Source organism: Haplochromis burtoni, unplaced genomic scaffold (assembly GCF_018398535.1).
Source record: "Haplochromis burtoni strain Fernald_Lab_line unplaced genomic scaffold, NCSU_Asbu1 Contig_52, whole genome shotgun sequence".
NCBI lineage: Eukaryota > Metazoa > Chordata > Actinopteri > Cichliformes > Cichlidae > Haplochromis > Haplochromis burtoni.
Genome location: NW_024582413.1, coordinates 1,949,401 through 1,969,106, shown reverse-complemented (window position 1 = coordinate 1,969,106; position 19,706 = coordinate 1,949,401). Strand labels below are relative to the sequence as shown.

General features: G+C 39.4%; 1 protein-coding gene across 2 annotated transcripts; it reads right to left on the bottom strand.

Annotated features, from left to right (window-relative positions):
- Nucleotides 1-189: 189 nt before the first annotated feature.
- On the bottom strand, nucleotides 190-19,581 carry si:ch211-51c14.1 (protein kinase C and casein kinase substrate in neurons protein 3). Of its 2 annotated transcripts, none has more exons than XM_005921786.3 (10): nucleotides 19,330-19,581; nucleotides 16,675-16,742; nucleotides 10,396-10,552; nucleotides 10,028-10,263; nucleotides 7,819-7,974; nucleotides 6,221-6,396; nucleotides 5,361-5,481; nucleotides 5,209-5,279; nucleotides 5,031-5,110; nucleotides 190-3,404 (listed from the first exon to the last, which is right to left on the bottom strand). In XM_005921786.3, exons 2-10 carry the CDS (start codon nucleotides 16,732-16,734, stop codon nucleotides 3,295-3,297), a joined length of 1,167 nt encoding a protein of 388 aa, XP_005921848.1. In that variant the 5' UTR covers nucleotides 16,735-16,742; nucleotides 19,330-19,581; the 3' UTR covers nucleotides 190-3,294. The 2 variants fall into 2 exon arrangements, with proteins under 2 accessions (XP_005921848.1, XP_005921849.1); XM_005921787.3 differs by lacking the exon at nucleotides 19,330-19,581 and adding an exon at nucleotides 18,881-19,267.
- Between the last annotated feature and the right edge of the window lie 125 nt (nucleotides 19,582-19,706).

Sequence of the window (19,706 nt, the reverse complement as noted above, 5' to 3'; positions counted from 1 at the left end):
TGTGTGTGTGTGTGTGTGTGTGTGTGTGTGTGTGTGTGTGTACGTACATGTAATAACATCCACAGGGAGGACTGTGGGACTCCAGGGGGTGATGTCATAGTGATTCATAACACACACACACTAATGACTCTTTTTCTCTGTCTCACACAACACACACTTTCCATCCCACATCTAATAAAACTTCTTTTGTTTGTGTAACAGTTTCGGTTTTTATTTTAAAAAGACAGGGGATTTGAAAGGTCATACATTTACATGACAAAGAATGACACACAGCAACAGCACATATAGAGATACTATAATAGGCAAACCCAGCACGTTCCTCACTTTGGTAAAGATGCTCTCTGTGATAGTTACAATTTAATAACAGAAGATTAGATATTACAGACAGACAGAAAGACTAACTGTTCCCCAGGAGTTACCCAGAAGGAACAGTGTGACATGCTAGGAAATATTACTATTCCCCATGACATTTTCTCCTCATCTAAAAGCAACTCAATGCTTTAATGATTTTAGTCCCACAGCAAAGATCATTGTGAACCATAATGACAGATAATAGGGCTCACCTGGAGAAAGACTTCTCCTTTAACTAAAGGTGCAACATCAAAATTTTTAAATTATGAATGGACTTCATCTTTAAGCACTTTTCCTCTTTGATCTTCAAAGCCCTGCATGCACCTCATTTATGATTTTCGTGATAGAGTTGCTAAACTTTGAAAGGCCTCCTAACCAGGAGGGGACTCCGAGGTTCAGTGCAAAGGCGCTTTCACATCTAAACCTAATATTTTCAATTACTTGTGCTGCAGAGTTGAACAAATTTTAACGTAAAAATGAGGCAGGCAGCCAGCAGCAGGCAGGTGAGGTGAAAAAAGGCTTTCTTGGAAACAGATTTACTTCTTGTATGCAGGTTGGATCACATAGCTAGTTGGGCAGTTTTCTGTTCTCTCAATTGCTCTACAGATCTTTACATTTGTATCTGTTTGAAGTTGTGTATATTTATCTGCTAAAATGTTTCCTATAATGAACTTTCACCTCTGTACCATAGTCGGGTCTTTATCTTACAAAATAAAAAGGGGAATTTGTTGTGATTTGGCGATATATGATAAAGCTGAACTGAACCTCTCCCACAGTTTTATGGTGTTTTACATGAGGTGGCACATTGATGTGCAAGAGGTAACTGATAGTTGTGTGAAGTCATATGTATGATCCCTGCAATCCATGTTTTCCATTGCAGGTTTTTGTTTAAATCTACATTGCGATGTTCTTCGCAGATACTTAATGCCCAAAGTGACAATGAAAACAGCTCGTGTTAACACTGGAAAATCTATCACAGGTAGAGGAATAAGCAGGTATAACAAACACAAATAGAAATGAAGTAGTCCTGAATAAACATAACGGGGTATTAAATAACCCCACTCAGACATTTTAGTTGCTAAAATAGCTCGGGCCCAGCCTTGCACAGTGAAAGCCCACAAGCCACTGGCTGACCCACTATCCCAAAATATGGCTTCTAATGACTGTAAAGCTGTCCTGTTTATATGCTGTGTGAGTGATAATGAATAACAAAGCGTAGGAATACAAAATTTAGGGAGTGTGTAAAAATATAATGCAATGTATGCTAACAAGGCCCAGCTAGGAAGTTTTATTGTTTATGTCAGCGTGTTATTAAATCTGTTTTTCAGCCTTCATCATATTTTGTAACAAGGCATGAAAAATAAGTGTTTATAATAACCTGCAGTTTAATATACCTGCTTGTTTTTAATGTAATACGTGTTAACAGACCTCTAACAGTTACTGGTTCAGTTTAGCAGGTACAATACTGGTGAAGAAATATTACACCATAAACTGTTTCTTAAACTGCAGTGTCATTCCAGCGGAGGGTGTTAAACTTGGACTGACTGATTGGGGTCAGTGGAAACAAACCAGTAATGATCGTGTTGCCTTCACAAAGAGTATATGGCAACCCTGACTGCAAGCATTTCCCTCACCGATGCAAAGGCTGGGCAGAAAAGGACAAGCAATAAGAATCTCAAAATGATGAACAGCTGCAAATTGATAAAGACATTTGAAGCAATATAAAAACATTTAGTTGTGTTTTTAGCCTTGTTGGAAATATTTGGTGATTTAGCTGCTAAGTGTGTCTGTTTGTCTGCTGTAGCTGGTGCTGCTAAGGTCACATTGAGTGGATTTTAAGAGCATTTTCTCAGCTTGAGTAAGGGTGAACCAAAACTGTAAAGCTGTGAGCTCGAAAGAGTAAAACCAGCGAGGTGAAATATTAAGAGTTGCTTGAATATTCTCTGGATTCTCTTCTGGGTTTGCCACTGGGTTCAATCTCTATCACATACAAATAGTCAAGCAATAAATTCTTAATAGGAAAATAGTGATGAAAGCTGATTTAAGTCAACTCTGTATGAACTAAGACAGCATTGGACTTTGTGGGGTGTGAGTGGATGCTGGTGTGGGTAAAACAGCTTCACTGTTGGCTAACTGAGGGTTATACAGGATTCCTAATGACTTTCTGTTCCTTTAAACCACAAAAACAGAAGAGAAATACAGTCGACATGGCTTTCTGCATCTATTAGGCTGACTCCAACTGTACGGCTGCTTCGGAATAATTATAATCACAGTTTTAGCAACGCTTTCTTCATATATTGTGAGGCTTTGTGAGCATTTTAATCGCATGAGGCTTAAAAAACAGCTTAAAGAAAATAGCAGTCCCACACACATTTTATTCAGGGGATAAGCCAAGGGGTGGCAGGAGATGGCTGCTGTAGACTAGCCCTGTGGCCACCCCACATAACCAATAATGACACCTATTAAAGGGCTATGTACAAACATACTCATACATTCTCTGACCTGCAGTGATTTTCCATGCAGGAAAAATAAAAATCCATATGACGATGGATGTAATGGTCTTAGCTTGGCCACCCCTTTAAAATGTTCTGGCTACACCACTGACTCCAGCACCAAATAACTGTGTACCGTTATACTCCAGCATGTTATTTCTTTCTTTACATTAAAGCATTGTTTATTTATATGGCTTCAATACAAGTGGTCTATGCATAGTGTGTATATTAAAACATATATCAAAAGTCCTTCAAAAGATTACAAACCTGGGCACTTTTAAAAAATCTCTGTATGTCAAAATCTCCATCGTCTTGTGCTGACACACTTCTTTGGCTAACAGCTACTTCATGTGGACTTTTACAGCACTGATTTTGTGTTTTAGACGTTTATATATTTACTCAGGCTGTCATGTGGTATTTGATATAACAAAGATCTTTCACATTCAGGTAACTACACCACCTCCACGTAGTTGGCTGGGTAAAGCCCCTCCCACCCATCATCCTTCTTCCCTCGACACCATCCTTGGTCATCCTCATCCTCGATCTTTAGAAACTCTTCACCTGGAGGGAGGAAGAGAAAATTTTTTAAAACTATTGCAACATTTTTTTAAACATCTATTCAATTCAATTCAATATTATTTATATATAACAGTCACCTCAAGGTGCTTTATATTGTAAGGTAGACCCTACAATAACACATACAGAGGAAAAACCCAAAAATCATATGACCCCCTATGAGCACTTTGGCGACAGTGGGAAGGAAAAACTCCTTTTTAACAGGAAGAAACCTCTGGCAGAACCAGGCTCAGGGAGGGGCGGCCGTCTTCTGCAAACAGTTGGGGTGAGCGAAGCCTTATAACCCTTATTTGTTTTGTCAGGCCAGCAACCATAAAAAAAGAGCCTATAACAGTTTAAACGTATATTTTATTTAACTGTAAAATCAATGATTCAAACCATTCTGCTTAGTAATTTCATGTAATAATAGTCGTAGTACATTTGAAATAAAGCTGCTTTCAGCAAGTAAGGCACCAAAGTGCAGTTTCTCTAACGGCCACTTGAGGCAGCCTTCAAAAGCTAATACCCAAAGATTCACCGATAAAGTTGCCATCGATACATAAATATGTTTCTAGCTTTATTTTCAAGCTGATATACTAAAGTCCAGAGAAGTCAAGATGGGTAAATAAGGGCAACTAATCAAAATGTACAAAAGCTATCAAATAATCTGGGAAAACTTAAAGAGTAACAAAAAAAAAAAAAAAAAAGAGGAAGACCCTTGGGATTGAGACACAGATGAAAAGAATCACTAAAGGAAAAAGTAAAAATAATGCAAGGCGTGAAAGGAACACAGCCTTCAACATATAAAAAGAAAACAACCAAAAGACACACTAAAATCAGACCAGACCTGAAAAATGTGGTGCAGACACTAACAGAAAGATGAGATAGAGGAAGGAACTGCGAAGTATAACTGCAACGAATAGCAACCAAGACATGAAACAAAACAATGCTGAAACTCATTACCAGAATGATCGTGAACTAGAAACAGGAACCAAATAAGGCGCACTAGGATAATAAAGATGTGAAACAGGAACCCAACAATAATCAAAAACTGTGAGAAAAAGAATCTAAAAACTTAAAATCAACTTAAAACACTGAGACCAAAATACGTTGGCACTGCTGGTCTCTGTATATTTCATATACTTTTGTATACTTGGATTGTTAACGGTTATTTTTTAATGTACAGTACAAATGAATGGCTTGACTCGACATTGATGTAGCAATGTGGCCTCTTTGAATGACAGCTTCAGGTCACTGAGAAAAGCTTTTCTGCTGTTGACCATATAGGATGCAAAAACCTAACAAAGAGGGTCAGTTCTGACTGGCTACCCCACTGGAATTGAAAGTTTGCAAGCCAATGAGTGTGCGGTTTCATACAACAGCTAATCCTCCACTTTGAAATATGGTATGGACTTAATTTTGTATTCAGTGTGAGCCAGAATGTGTGACTGAGCCCATACACTAGGCAGGAAAGTATTTATGTGAGCCCTGCGCCCTCTCCTCCAAATATGGTCCACATTCTGGCTCCAAAAACATGACTGCAGCCTTAAAGCCAAAGCTGAGGCTTCAAAATATGAATATACAGAGACGCGGCTGAGTTCACAGTGACGTCATTCATCTTGCAGTGTTTACCTGCTTTAAAGGACAGCTCATCTGTCTCCTGGCCGACGTAATCATACAGAGCTCTTACTTTCACTCCCCCGATCATCACGCTGTCAGTGGAAAAAAGAGAAGAAAGAGATTAATCTTTGATTGCTTCAAAAAAAAGCTAGACAACATTAACAGTTCCCGTTCGGAATAATATCTTCACCTCTTCTCTATTGTTCCTGATTTTTCCACTTCTTTTTTCCCTTTTTTGCTTTTCTTTTCAGGTGTCCATTCCTGAAAAAAAATTGGAATATAAGTAACATAAATAAAGTGCACAGAGTTAAACTTAAAATGCTGGAAAATAAAGGGAAATACCTGGAAGTGAGGCCAGTCAGTTGGCATGCCCGGGCCGTGGGTGTTTTTCCACCAGCGAAGGTCCTCTTGCTCATCGATGGCCATCAGTGTGTTGTGGAGCTCATTGTACACGGCCCGCACACTAAATGCCGAGAGATAAACACAAAAAACTCAAATTTGATTTTAATCTATGCTGATCCGTTCCTAAAATTTTGCTGGAAGAGATCATCTCTCCTCCAATAATCCTACTTATCAAAAACAGTCGTGCTGTCTCGTGTGAATTTTGGATATTTTCCACAGCTCTTCTCTCACATTTAGCTTCAGAGAGGTTCACACTGCTGGAAATACCCTGTGTCCTTTAGGTATAGTATGCCTCATAGTACTTAATAAACACCATGCTATAAGAAACCCAATGATCTGGAATATATGTTACAAATTTTATGTGTACTCTGGATACTGATGATTATATAATTAAAAACATACTTAATTCACTTACACTGCAATCCGGGACACTTTAAGTTAAGTGTTCCCCCCAAATTAAGCAGATTAATAGTGTATATAATTTCTCTCCTCTCCCTGTGGCTTTGGCTCATTTTTATAAAGTAATTAAGTTGCCATCGTATCCAGTATTTCCTTTATCAGAGTAGAAGAGAGTCGGTGATGTGCTAATATGTAGTGGTATAGCTTTTAATTAGAGGTAAATTAAGTCAAATTATTGATTTCAACATACTTAACTCTAAAGACAGCCCGACACAAGCTGCAGGGTTCACACATAAGACGAATCTGTGCTACTTGTTTAATCAAATGCATCAATCCTCTAATCAGCAGCGGCAGCAGCACCTTTTCTCAACACCGCACACGTACAAAGCACCGTGCTTCACCTCTCATTGTTGGTAATGTCCAGGTGTTTGTGGATGGAGAGGAAAGCCTGTTTGAGAAATACAATCCTCTTGCGCTCCTCCTCCTGTGATTGGTCAAAGACGGACTCCATCTCCTCCATGTAGCGAGGAGCATAGTTGTTCACCTCCTCCAGGACCTTCTCGTAGCGGGCACGGACCTGAAAGTATTTCAAACCAAATTGGCAAATAAAACTTGAGCGGTGGAAATCTAACTGTCAAAAAAGCAAAACAAAAATTGTATTAAATGTGTGTCGAATGTCTTACACAAAACATTTCATCCCACTAAAAACATGCGAAACAAAGAACTTCAACAACAGTCTTCTAAGAAAAAACTTTGATAAACTGAAGCTAGCTCGCCAAGATAAACAAAACCATTTCAAAATGATTTCACCAGGTTCAGTCAGGTGATTAACTGATATAAAAATATTAACAAAGCAAAAAATTGCAACATTTAACCTCCCATAGACTATGCAGTCACAACTGGTAATGAATTTTAACTTGATATAACGCTTCACCCCAGTGCTGACATCACAGGTTTCCTGTGAAGTAGACATTATTACAGTACAACAGCAGAAACCACGTCATAAACTTGTGAGAGGATATGAAGATGACTGATTTAAACCACACGAAACATTTCCAGCACTCTTGCACTCCTTGGTCGCTCCACTCTGTCCCGTTTGTATAATTTGACTGTTTTCTGCGCTACTCTGGAGACTAACTATGCTGCTGATTGGTGCTGGCACCTGTCCGTCATCCTGCCTTCCGCAATTGTTTGCTCCTTCTGTGTTTTACCTGCTGCCACTTTGATTCATCTGGCGCCATACTCCAACCGCAGCGGGGCTAATTATTGCAGCTGCTTTAAAAGGGGCTGTCAGGCCAGGGAGCAGTCTTTTCCATGTTTGGAATGGTTACTTGTACTTTGGTCACGTAATTTATAGTGAAGGGTTTACGCCTGCTAGGTTCTGATTCATCAACTTGCTTGTTTTGCTCTCCACTTGGGGGATTTGTAAATTAGGAAAGGTAACAGTACTTCTACTTATTGTTCACTACACAGTTAGATTCCTTTTATTAGAGATACTAGTAATAAGGGTCTTTCTTTTCTCCCTAACGTTTGCTTTGGACAGGCTAGTAAGACGTGTAATTAATTTCTTTGCTTTTGATAACTAGAATACAGATATTACATACTTAGCATGTGGAGTTGCATCCACATGCCCTCTGATTTATTAGTTTAAAACCATAAAGGAACACAATAACCTACTTAACAGTCACTAAACCTTTTCCCTGTGGTTTATTAATGTCACTCCCCTTTCTCTTGGTAAACCAGGATTGTAACAGGCACCCTTCCACCGAGCATCAGTGGTAAGGTACGGATCTACTCAGATTCCAAAGTGAGATTCCTTAACTCATCATTCATGCTTCACCTGTTTTAATTAATTAATAATTATGCAATAGTATTTTTTTTTATGCTCCGTGGCCAGAAACTCCACAGTGCACGTAAGACAAAACTTACAGAAAGTTTAAGAAAAGAAAATTAAAAAACTAAGAAAAAAAATAAGAAAGTAGTGACATGTGGTGTGCACCTTCTCGGCCTCCTGTTGAGCCACTTCTCTCTCCTCCTGGATCTTCTTCTGTTTGTCTATGGAGACGTCCGGGTTTCCCTGAGCGTGTGCCTCTCGCTCTCTGGCTACCTGCTCTTTACGGCTCACTTTATGGTATGCTCTTCTTGCTTTATCCAGCTGTGGATGCAAACCAAAGCACAGACTGACTATATGGAGTCAATGCACAATAGATAGGGATAGAAATACACCGATTACACTAACACCAGGAATCATACAATTCACTTACAGGCACTTCAGAGGCACTTAAGCTAAGATGCACCTGACTCTGAAAAGCACATTACTGAATAAATTCATTTTGAAATAGCAGTGCATTAGCTTCCTGTTTTCTAAATATAGTATTTGAATTGAGGCCATTTACTTAATGAGAAACCATCTGCGATGCCACAGTCACTTCTAGTATATATGAAAAATTGATCCCCTAAGGGCTCGTCTTTTGAGGCAAAATTATATTTTTGATGCATGTCCCTTGCTGCTCTCATTTCACTGTAAGGTACAGATTCAAGTGGCTCATTGCATCAGAACACAAACACTCTTGAGAACTGGGTTTCTGGCACTGGCACAAAATAAGGCTTGGGAATGTCACAGAGAAAAGGCTCCCAGAAGCGAACATTAAAATGTCATGATGACCAGAGCTGTCTGGAGTGGAGCTGTGAAGCCATGGACTGTATATAAAAGATGTATTGATGCCCTCTAGTGGTTACAGAGACTTTACATGGACTCCACTAGCACTAAGTTAGACTCCAGAGTAAACCTCCAGAGAAGCTAAGCAAAATGAAGTTAAGCAGGAAGTAGCAAAAACTGTAGTTCCTCTGGTGACCACTTGAGGCTGGCTTCACGAGAGTGAGTGAATCTCCACAGACTTCCATGTTAAAATGTTCAACTAGTGTGTGTTGCACCTGGGTAGTTTATCAGTTTATGAATGCAACTTGCGAACCAAACATGCTAGCATTCACTGATTACTTAGCATCCTTTTACTCATATAAAGTGCAACAACAACATGGCAGCTGACATTATGGCTTCAAAATGCAGAGTTCAAAACCAATGTGTAATCTCAAGATGGCTACATCCTCATTTTATATATTATCAACAGTTACACTGCTAATAAAACATGTGCGTAGCCTCTCAGGTCTGATAAATGAAGCTAATGTGGTTGCTAAATCTTTAGAAATCTAAAACAAAAACACATGACTTCAACCTCTCTGATCACTTTGGGGTTTTAACCACTAGAAAAACTAACAAAAAAATTATTAGCTACGTTTTTCTTTAGGAACAGGTATATTGCTGCTGGAGCGCGAGAACTACACTCCACTTTTATCTCTCAAAATCAGGAAGGAAAATATTGCATCGGTGAAGCTTATTTCATTAAAGATTTCATTAAATGAGAAATAATTTCAAAATGGTAAATGGACTGGTTCTTATATAGCGCTTTTCTACTCTTCTGAGCACTCAAAGCGCTTTACACAACTTGTGCATTCACCCATTCACACCAGCACATTTTTCTAGATGCTTTCTAAGTAACATTCATACACATTCGCACTCCGATGGATGCTTCAGAGAGCAACGTGGGGTTAGTATCTTGCCCAAGGATATTTGGCATGCAGACAAGGAGCAGCCTACGATCGAACCACCGACCTTCTGGTTAGTGGCTGATCGGCTCTGCCACCTGAGCTACAGCCAAATGGTCAAAATGTTGATTAAGTAAAAATGTGAGTGAGTGAGTAAGATGGTAGCGGTCTTCAAAAGCCTCCAGGCTGCAAGTTTATTGTTAATTTACATATCAGTAAATACAAATTCTTTATTTTTTAAGACTGAATTTGGGAAGAGCTTAATTAAATGTAAAATAATACTGTACGTTTTGAAACTGCTTCTAAAACAAAGTGCTCAAAGAGGCAAAAAGCATGTGTGCAGAAAAAAGAAAAATAAGAACATATTGTTCAAAGATTATCCCAATCAAAGCAGTGTGACAAATAACAGCTGCCACAAGCGCCAAGACAAACTGTACTTTAGTGGCTGCCTCAGTATGTAATTTATTGCTTCACAACATACTAAACTAACTTTAATGTGGCATTTTATATCTTTGTACACAGCTCAGTGACTGAGATCAGACAAAAGCTTTTAATTAATATGACGATGTGTAACTACCATAAACAAATCTGGAAAAAAATCTGACCTTTTTAAGTCGTTTGGCCCACGGCTTCTGAGCACGTGCAAACCCCGTCTCAATGTCGTGGGACTCCTTGAAACCCCCAAATAACTTCTTGTGGAAGGTGTCCTTCTGCCAGGTCCTGACCCGGTCCCCATCTTCCGACACCAGGGAGCGACAGATGGTGGCGTGTAGGGCGGCAAGCCTGTCGGCGGAGGACAGAAAACACTGCCAAGCCTTCATAAGAGAGCCATATAGAGGACCTGAGGGAGGGAGGAGGAGAAGAAGATGACACACCATTAAAATTACTGTTGTATTTCAGTAATAATTGGGACATGATTTTGAAATAAGATCATTTCCACGTTCATCATATGTGTTGCGGTTACTGATCTTACTAGAGTCCACCACCGGCTTCCACTTGTTGCTCCATTCACTGAGCTGCTGGGCGTACTGCCTCTCCACGCGCGCTCTCTCTTGGAAACATGCCACTATGTCATTACAGGCCTGGAAAGCATCTTCTGTTCGCTTCGCAGTGCGCTGATAGTTCCCAGGCTGCCAGGACACAAAGAGAGAGGAAGATTTGCTTTCCACATCATAAACACATGAAGTGGATGGAAGTTTAAATTGATTTGATGCTTTAAAGTCTAAAGTTTTTTAATTTTTTGGCTTTAAAAAGTTAGAAGTTAACAAAAAATGTTCCAGTGTTCAGTGATTCAGTTTCTTTTATTTCAGTGCCAGAGAATCCAAAACGGTACATTTGTTCAGTGTATTCTTGGAAATATGGAGACCCAAAACTGAATAACACAAACAAAAAGATTACTCCAACTGGTATTACAAGCACACTACTGTTGCGTGTTACTACTACTGCTTCTAATTTGTAATATTAGTAACATATTAAAAATAGACTAATATTATAAGTAGAAATATTAGGGCAAATATCCACTGCCTGAAGCTTCGTTTTTTATAGTAACTCAGTTTTGTTGTTTAGATTACTCAAAGCAGACCTATTATGGTCATTTCCAGCGCCATGTTTTTAATCTCGGGCTCTACTAGAGTAGCTTAGTATGGGTCACAGTTTAAAATAATCCTTATTTAACCTATGATGGATCTTGGTGCAGACCCTCAGTTAATCTTGTGTCCACCCCCTTTCCTTTAACCTAGCCGTCTTCTGATTGGCTGCCCCTCGTAAACAGAAGGTTTGAACAGCAAGTCATTTTGTCCTCAAGAAAAGGGAATTCAAATCTTCGTCTAAATTGTAAATAAATTTGCCACATATTTTAAGGGTAACTGTTTAACTACATTTAGTACAGTTTAAACCCTCAAACCCTTGAATGGAGCCGTGGATCCTGCATGTTCAAACCTTACTGCACACTACTAACATATCAGAAGCAATTTTCCTGGCAACAACTAATAATCTATACTCAAAATGAGATTTGATTGCAATACTGTGGAAGCTCATTGAGAGAGAGGTGAGAAGATTGAGCCCTCTCTTAACTGTTCCCTTAATATATGACTGCTCTCAGGAACTGCAAACAAAGCTTGGCTTTGTTTAAAGCCTGGCTTTAAACAAAGCCTCCAAAACATCTAAAGCTCATCTAAAGCTCACTAATTACATTTTGTGTTTAAAACAATGATTTGTTTTAATGGTTTTGTGCCAGAATATTTGTTAGCCAGAAACTGTAACTTTCTGGAGGTTTGCTGTCAGTTGCTTCAGCTTTCTGCAATGCTAAGCAGACTCCAGCTGCACACATTCACTCTACATATGTATAGTAAATATATATAGTATTGATTTCATTTAGTTAGACTTTTACATGGATGTGTTTCTCTAAATGATCCTCTAAATCATTGTCATAATGACGTCTTACTAAGTTCCACTGAATAATGCACAGTACCACAGCTAAATGAAATACACCCATTACCGTCTTCCTGTTAATCGTGTTGTGCAGACGTTGGCTGCAGTTAAATCTGGGGTACAGCAGAGGGTGCTACCAAGGATAAGAGTGAATTGAGCTAAACAGCTAAAATAATTATTTCCACATGCTTCTTAATAAAATACCAACATGAAAAGAAAACTGAATTTTATTTTACTTTTCACAAATAATGTATGGAAAACTGTCTGACCAGATGATGACTGCTACGTGAGACTCTTGCTGCTGTTTAATGCATGAAATCAAAATGTTGGATTCAGTAAGTGAAAGCATCCCCTATAAAACTGAAAGTCCACATAAGCGTGATTTCTTGAATGTTTAGTATTCCTTTGTTTTGTAGTACAAAAGACAAATATTAGGTAGAAATGCTACCTTTCCATCATAGTCCTTCCATAGCTGTGACGCTGCAGCAGCAATGTAAGGCTAATCCTCCCACGTGCCACGAGTGACACTTCACTGGCACGGAGTTTCCGCTGGTAGCACAAATGCCGGCCACAGTGTGAGGCGCGGTCGAAGCCCGTCCATAAAAAGCCAGACAGAGTGAGGACAAGAGAGCAGCAGAGGCAGGGCCCTAAATGTAATAACATCTCTGAAGCAAGTGTGTTGTTTGTGGATGTGGAATTTGGAAATCTCTGCAATTTTCCTGGCAGCTGTCATCAGCTCCTTCTCAGCACTGACTCCTACTCTCTTTTTCACTTTCTGTCAGACTCTATCTGGTTGTCACTGACACATTTAGACAGCTGCTTCAGTGTGATTGTTCGCCATGCTGTTTTAAATTACTTGAGGCAATATAGTTGATGTAAATACCACAAAAAAAAAAAGACATGAGTGAACAAGACGTCCCTAAATCCAATGTTTTACCTGTCAAACACACATGTAACTAATAACCTCAATATTGGGGCTCTGGTTACGGGTTTTGTACGTGTTGGCTCACAGACATGGCTTACTTGGATAGCTCCAAGAGACTATAGTAAAACTATCTGCGTGCTTTCAGTGCGTCATATACTTTTGGATACTGTAACACAGAATACGCTTCTTTACTTATTTTCTTTGGCAAATTCAGTGTAAGATGATAAGCCTCCAGAGTTACAACAACAGCCTTTGCTTCCAATGTCCAAAGTCTGTAATGGGACTCTTAATTAGTAGTTAATTAAATGCAGGGACAACAGAAAGGTCAGTTGTTGTTTGTGAAAAGTAGTGCTAGCAGCAAACATTAAACAAATATGCAGTTTTGTGCTTCAGGTAACTAAAGCAATCAACCGATGCAGGGCATCTTTATTATAATGTGACATTTTTCTTAACTCATATTTTCTCTTTTTCATTCTAATTGCAAATGATTTGTTTACTAATCCTGCATTTTAATGTTTCTGTTCAAGCGTAGTTTAGTGTGCTTCAAAGAGTGCTGCACGTAGAAGGACAAAGACCCTGAATGTAAAAGTTTTTCATTGTCTGTATTAACACCCTTCAAAAAAAGCAATCAGAGCCCTCAGTGTGCCTTTAATGAAACACTGTAGTTTTAAATGCTTTAATCACGAGGAGTGTTTCACACAAGCGCCCTCCTCCTTCCTCCTCTATCCTTCCTTTCTTTTCCCCTCTGTTGTGGTTTGCACTGACTTTCCTCACTCGTCTGCGAATTAAGCAGAAACAGCTGAGGAATCCAGTTTGAGGCCAGCGGCAACGCTGCAGAGACCCAGTTGGCCAATAACCGAGGCAGATGCAAATCCGCTACTAGAGAATCAGTCCAAGCAACAAAAGCGGTATCGAAGGAAATGACTAAAGACTTCTGCTGAAAAAAAATTACCTCTCATATAAATAAATGATCGCATTCAAACTGTTAAAAGCCTGGCGAGTTTTCATTATAGAACTGCATTAGTGTTAAATGTAGATGAATGGATGGGATGATGAAATTGACGTCTTCCAGATTTTATGTTTCACAACCTGCATATGTGTGTCAAGTTAAAGTATTAGCTGGTAGTAGTGTAGCAGTACCACAGTAGACGCTGCTCTGATGCTTCGTAGCTGTGATAAAGTTTTAAAGTAAATGTATAATAAGTAAAAGGTAGTGAAAGCAATGGCAGTAAAAGTATTAATAAAAGATGAAATGGCATAAAAGAAACATTTCCAGACTATACTCCAAAGTGACTTTACCGCAACTCAAGCAAAGAGCAGATGACAGATTCAGGGAAAGCGAGTCAAAAATGTTTGTTCTAGAAAGGAAAAGAAAGTCTGTTACAAATCAAACTCTTAAATCTTTAGTTTTCTACTTGAAAACAAGTGAAAATGTGTTTGAAATATGTGATAATCGCATTTTTACTTTAGTAGCAGACATGCAGTTGTCACAGAATGCCCTTATTTAATATAACAAAGCATGTAATAGCATATATAATCCCTTTATATAACTGTGGCATTAATGTTTTAAAAGGGACATGCACTGGGTCCAGAGACTGTTATCACTATGTATAAAGTTGAGGTGACTTTGCCAATGCAAAACCGAAAAGCTGAAGTTTGCAGTATAATGACAGGCAGGCAGCCTTTGAGCACGGCGGCAGGATGACACAGACGGGAACTGGCCTGGAAACACATCCAGCACAACAGGAGGCTTCTAAATTACAGGAGGGGAGAGATGAAAGTGGGGCAGCCAATCGAGGCCAATAGCAGACAAAGCCAATATTAAAGCGGCAGCACACTCAAATTAGACAGTCAGGCACTCTGAAGTGTTTACAGCCTTAAAATATGGTGGCAAAACTGGGCTATGACTGGTAAACAGAGTGTACGGTAGTTCACAGAGATGGGTATATGGCCGATATGCTGTGTGTACATTTAGGCTTCGGTGAGAGAGATAATGCTTAGGATTTATCTTTTATGTTTGTGGAAACAGGTCTGTTCTACAGACTGTTTATTTTTCTCATTCTGTCTACGTTGGTGCTGTGAAATAAAAGCCACTTTTGTATTGTATATAAAAATGCAGCAGAAGGTCTAAACTTGATCCCTATTTTCCTTTTTGTGCTGCAGATTTTATTCTGTACCTCTCTGATGTCTCTGTTTAGTGTGAAGCTGCAGCCTGTTAAATGAGCTCGGCACTTAGCCTGCAGCCTCGTTATCACTGCACCAGGTAAAGAAACGATCTGGGACTGGGACACATCCATCATTAATATATCAGCGTGTCCTAAGCGTACTGTTGTTTTCTTATGGATTAAATAAACATGTTAATTAGCGACATCTGGAGATGCTAGTGGAATAAGTGTAACAATGTAATATAACCAAGAACTTTTTAGACTTCTTGATACAGTTTGCACTGAATGGATCCCGATGGACGTGTAGCCCATTTTGGAGAGGAGGTTTTGAAATAGAAAACATAGTTACATTTTTAGATGATTTTTTAACTTAATATCTTTCTTTCTTGAGATTTCATTTTGACAGTTTTGCAGGGAAGCGTAGAAAGGAAAGAGGAGGAGAGAGAGTGGACTCAAACTCAGGCTTCTGCACTTCAGACATAAGGTAGAGACACCTGCTTAACTGAACCAGCCAAACCAGAACCCTAAGTAAGGCCTTTCTGTCAGTACTGGGAACACTGAAGCACCATGAGATACTTTACAGCACTCGTCAATTTATATTTATTCATCAAGCAGCAGCAGACCCCCTGATAGCAGTCACCTTCAATCACCACAGCCAGCTGCTTTGTGTATACATGTGGAAGTTTCTGTTATGGCTTGACTTCTAACATCTGTTTTAGTTGTCATTTGGAAATGTGTGCTTAAGAAAGTGTGTCACGTCCAAAGACAGAAAAAAAATGGAGAAAGCTTCAAGGTCTGAAAAGTGAAGCCAGCTTGAAAGTGCGTAAACCTGATTTCTTTTTTCATGTGCACCAGGGGGTGATACCTGTGGCTGCAGAAAGACCTCGTGTCCCATATAATTCAATAGTAAGACAGTCCTCGGAGCTGATCTCTGTAAACACTTTTCTGATAAGTTTATGGGCTCAGTCAGCGATTTCAGCCCGTACTGAATAAAACATTAAATCCATTTTGTTTTAGAAAGGAGGATAATCCAGGATACGCTTGTCTCATCTTTGAGGTCCTGATGTAAATTCTTCACAAACAAATTAAGATGTATTAGCAGAATGCAAGCATTTCAGGTTTCTTTTTTTTTCTCTACAAGGAGCTGCATAGAATTATTTCAGCTGTATTTTCATTTGCTACATACGGGCTGTCACTGCTGCTCCTGAGACTGAATTTCGGCCAGTTATGTTCCACAATGGGATCAACAGGAAGTGAAATGGCTCCCATAGTTCTAAGGCTAGCTGGTGGCAAGATATTAAGTATATATATCAAACTATTCTGTTAAGTCTCATGCAAAAAAAAAAAGAGCACAAAAAAACAAAGAAAATAACTTTCTGTGAAAGCATTAAGTTTTTATAGGAAAAAACATTTTTTATTTGGTCCCCAGACTCAGTCCAGACAAACACATAGAATAAGTCAATGAGCCAAAAGCCTTCAGCGAGAGCTGTGTTAAATCCTTGCGAGGCGGTTCGGAGAGTAACTATTCATACTTAAAAATGAAAACACAGCCTTGTTTAAAAAGTCGTGTTGCCTGAACGACAAAACTCTGGACTGTTTTGGCTGCATGTTCGCTCAGACTTGAGATACGGGGGGGAGCTATCTTGTGTAGTATATCTCCCTGTCCCATCATAAGGTATAAACATGTAAACACACAAAGCCAGAGCCCCGCACACACACAGAGTACACATACCATCCAGAAGCTGCGATTGTAGGCATCTTCAAGGCTGTTTTCTGATGGCAAGGTCGACATCCTGTTTTCTGAGAAAGTAAAGAATATCTGATTAGTTTGGACTATATTTTCTATCATGCTGCCTTTCACTATGATCTTTAGGTAGCTGCCATTATCACCTTTCATTTATTGGCTTTAGATTGTTGCAGCTTCAGTATTTGGCACAAATGTTTGAAATAAGGGACACGTTTAGCCAAAATTATTTTCAGGTACAAAATGTAGATACTTCATAAAATTTAATACTTGAGTTCTTGTTTTATCAAACATGCCCCACAGACCTGACATCACTGACACCTCTTATGTTATAATGGTTACATGATAAACTAATGGATAAAACAGGGATTTTACTTTTATAAATTTAAGCTGCAAATATTAATTTAAGCTAATTACCAGTCCACTCTGTTATTTTAAATGTAGTTATTTTTACATATTCACTGTTTTCAAGTCTTTATCTTTTACTTTTATGTATCTATTTAACAATTTCCTTGGTTACTTTTGATGGACTGTTTCTCTGTCTACTGCATTTAGCTATCCCTTTCTCCTTGTTGTGTTTTTCAGTGCTCTTAGTGATAGCTCAGTGGGTGGAGATAACTCTAAATTAAATCAGCCCTTTTATATAATAATGTATTTGATCAAATTACCACTTCCCATAAATCCCTTGGCACCAACATGATTCACCACTGGCACAAGTGCTCCGGGTTGGAAATCAATTCTCTCCTGCTATTTTAGGCTCCATGACATGAAGGCATTTCATATCTGTTCAGATAAATAACTAGTTCAACACATGTCAGGACCCATGTGAGACTATACAGCAGGTGTAACACAGTGACTGAATCAAATATGGAGGCTTTGTACGCCCATCTAAGCGTTGGAAGTTGACGTGCACGTTAAATAGGACCGGGATAGTGCAGAAGCTCTGACAACACCAGCAGACATGGACTGTCCTCTCCCAGCATTCCCAGCTTCTGAAACATGAGCTATCCGAAAATAAACAGGGGCTAAGGGTCGGCACATCCTATCACACACTCATTTTCTTCCCATGCTGGTCGCGCTTTGCTCATTTAATATTGACCCATAAACATCACACTTTCTTTGAACGTAATCATGCTCTTAGCTGAGTGTTACTTTATGTTCATGTGGTTCTACCTCAAAAAAAAGAGAAAGTTTTCCAGTTAAATATTTAAGCACACAGCAGCTTTGCTTCAAATCCTCGAAGCACCCAAAAGCTGAACTCCACCCTGACAGAGCCTTCGTGACTGGCCTGTTTTTCCTGCCTGCAGACATCTCCCCTCATGGCTCCGTTATGCTCACAATTAGATTCAATGATCTTCCCTCAACATCCTGCTGTTCACAGGGCATCACATGCTCCGCTAAGAGAATAATGTCCTGCCTCTTCCTGGCCTCAATCTGCCTCAGTTTGCTTCATCATCACCACTGAGGACTTGTAAATTACGCAACCCAGATATCTGCAAGAGGTCATGAAAATAAAGAATACCCTCTCTTTTAACCCGTTTGACCCTGACTTCCTGTCCCTCTTGCTTTCTGGCTTTCCTCATTGTATGACCAAGTTTCCAGATAAAATGTGGGAGTGGGGTAGCTCCCGTCATGATATTAATTAATGTGACTGCACGGTTTACTACAAACGGTATACTTTTTACTACGTTTTAGAGTTGCAACCACACTACTTGTGTCTGTGTAATAGCAGATTTATGTATAAATCCCTTATAAGCTGGTAGGAAAGTAAAATCTTTAACCTCCATTCTGGGTTAGCTGTGACTGACTTGTATGCCTCTCCTCAGGTTTATCAGCCTTATGCTTCAGTTTATGTGTTAAAAAAAAAAGAAAGAAAAGTATGCCATGCAACTCTGTATCTACTGGGAATGTTTTGTTAGTGACATACGCCTTTCAACAGTGATTTCATAACTCCTTAAATCGATTTTGAGATCCTCTAAAAATGTGGGACTGGCCTAAAGATTTAAAAACCTCCAGAAATATTTATATAAAGATGAAATAAAGTGATCCCTAGTGTCATTTCCAGTTAGCTCACTGTGACGTCTGTGGTATTAGTGAGGCATACCCCATTACTTCTTACTTTCTGACTTTAAATAAGCCACAAACTATGCATCACGTGGTTGCTTTTTCACACAAAAAATATACTACTACTTACCGCCTACAAGCACAGATCTATATCCACCATGAATCCTCCAGACTTTGTATAATATATGTGCATGTCAGATATAAAATTAGCTCCCCCCGATTCTAAAAGGTTCACGATTGATTATCAGTATCTTGCATTAACTCAGACTTCATGGATCTAAAACTCCAACTTCTTCACTTGAAAACCCAACCAGCTGAACCCAGAGCCCGTTCAAGTCCATCTGGAGCTTTGATCCAACCAAACTCTCTCACCCCTGTATGCTGAACGCACTTTTGCACACACACTCACTCCTCCCTCTGTCCCCGTTTCATCTGTCACGCATAACTCAACACACACGCATTGCATAGAGGAAATATATAGCAACAACTGAACACAGAGCAGAAATAGGAGCGCCGTCACTCCATCTGATCTCACTGAAATGCATCCATTCAGCCATGGCAGGCTAATAGTTTCCTTACCTCTGAACGCTGGGGCCCCTCTCTCATTCACCCCCTGCTCTCTTCTTTTGTTTGCCTAGTTAAAACAGTTTTTTTCTTCCCGTCTCCAGTCTGTGTGGAGTCTCTCAGGCTCTTTCCCTCTCTGTCTAGTCTTCTTTATGCTCTTCCTCACTCTCTCCAACTTTGATTTTTCCACCCCTGTTGGACAGTGTTGCTCCTGCTCTTCCCCTTTCTTTGGCCCACTGTTTGTGTCAGATGAGTTGGCTTTTTTTCCCCCTCCCTTCCTCCTTCTCCTCTTGCCTCCCTCCCTCAACGTCTCTCACTCTCTCTCTCCTCCTCTCTCAGTAAAACAGCTGCAGGAAGCGTATTCCTCTTGTTCTTTGTCAAATATCTACCTT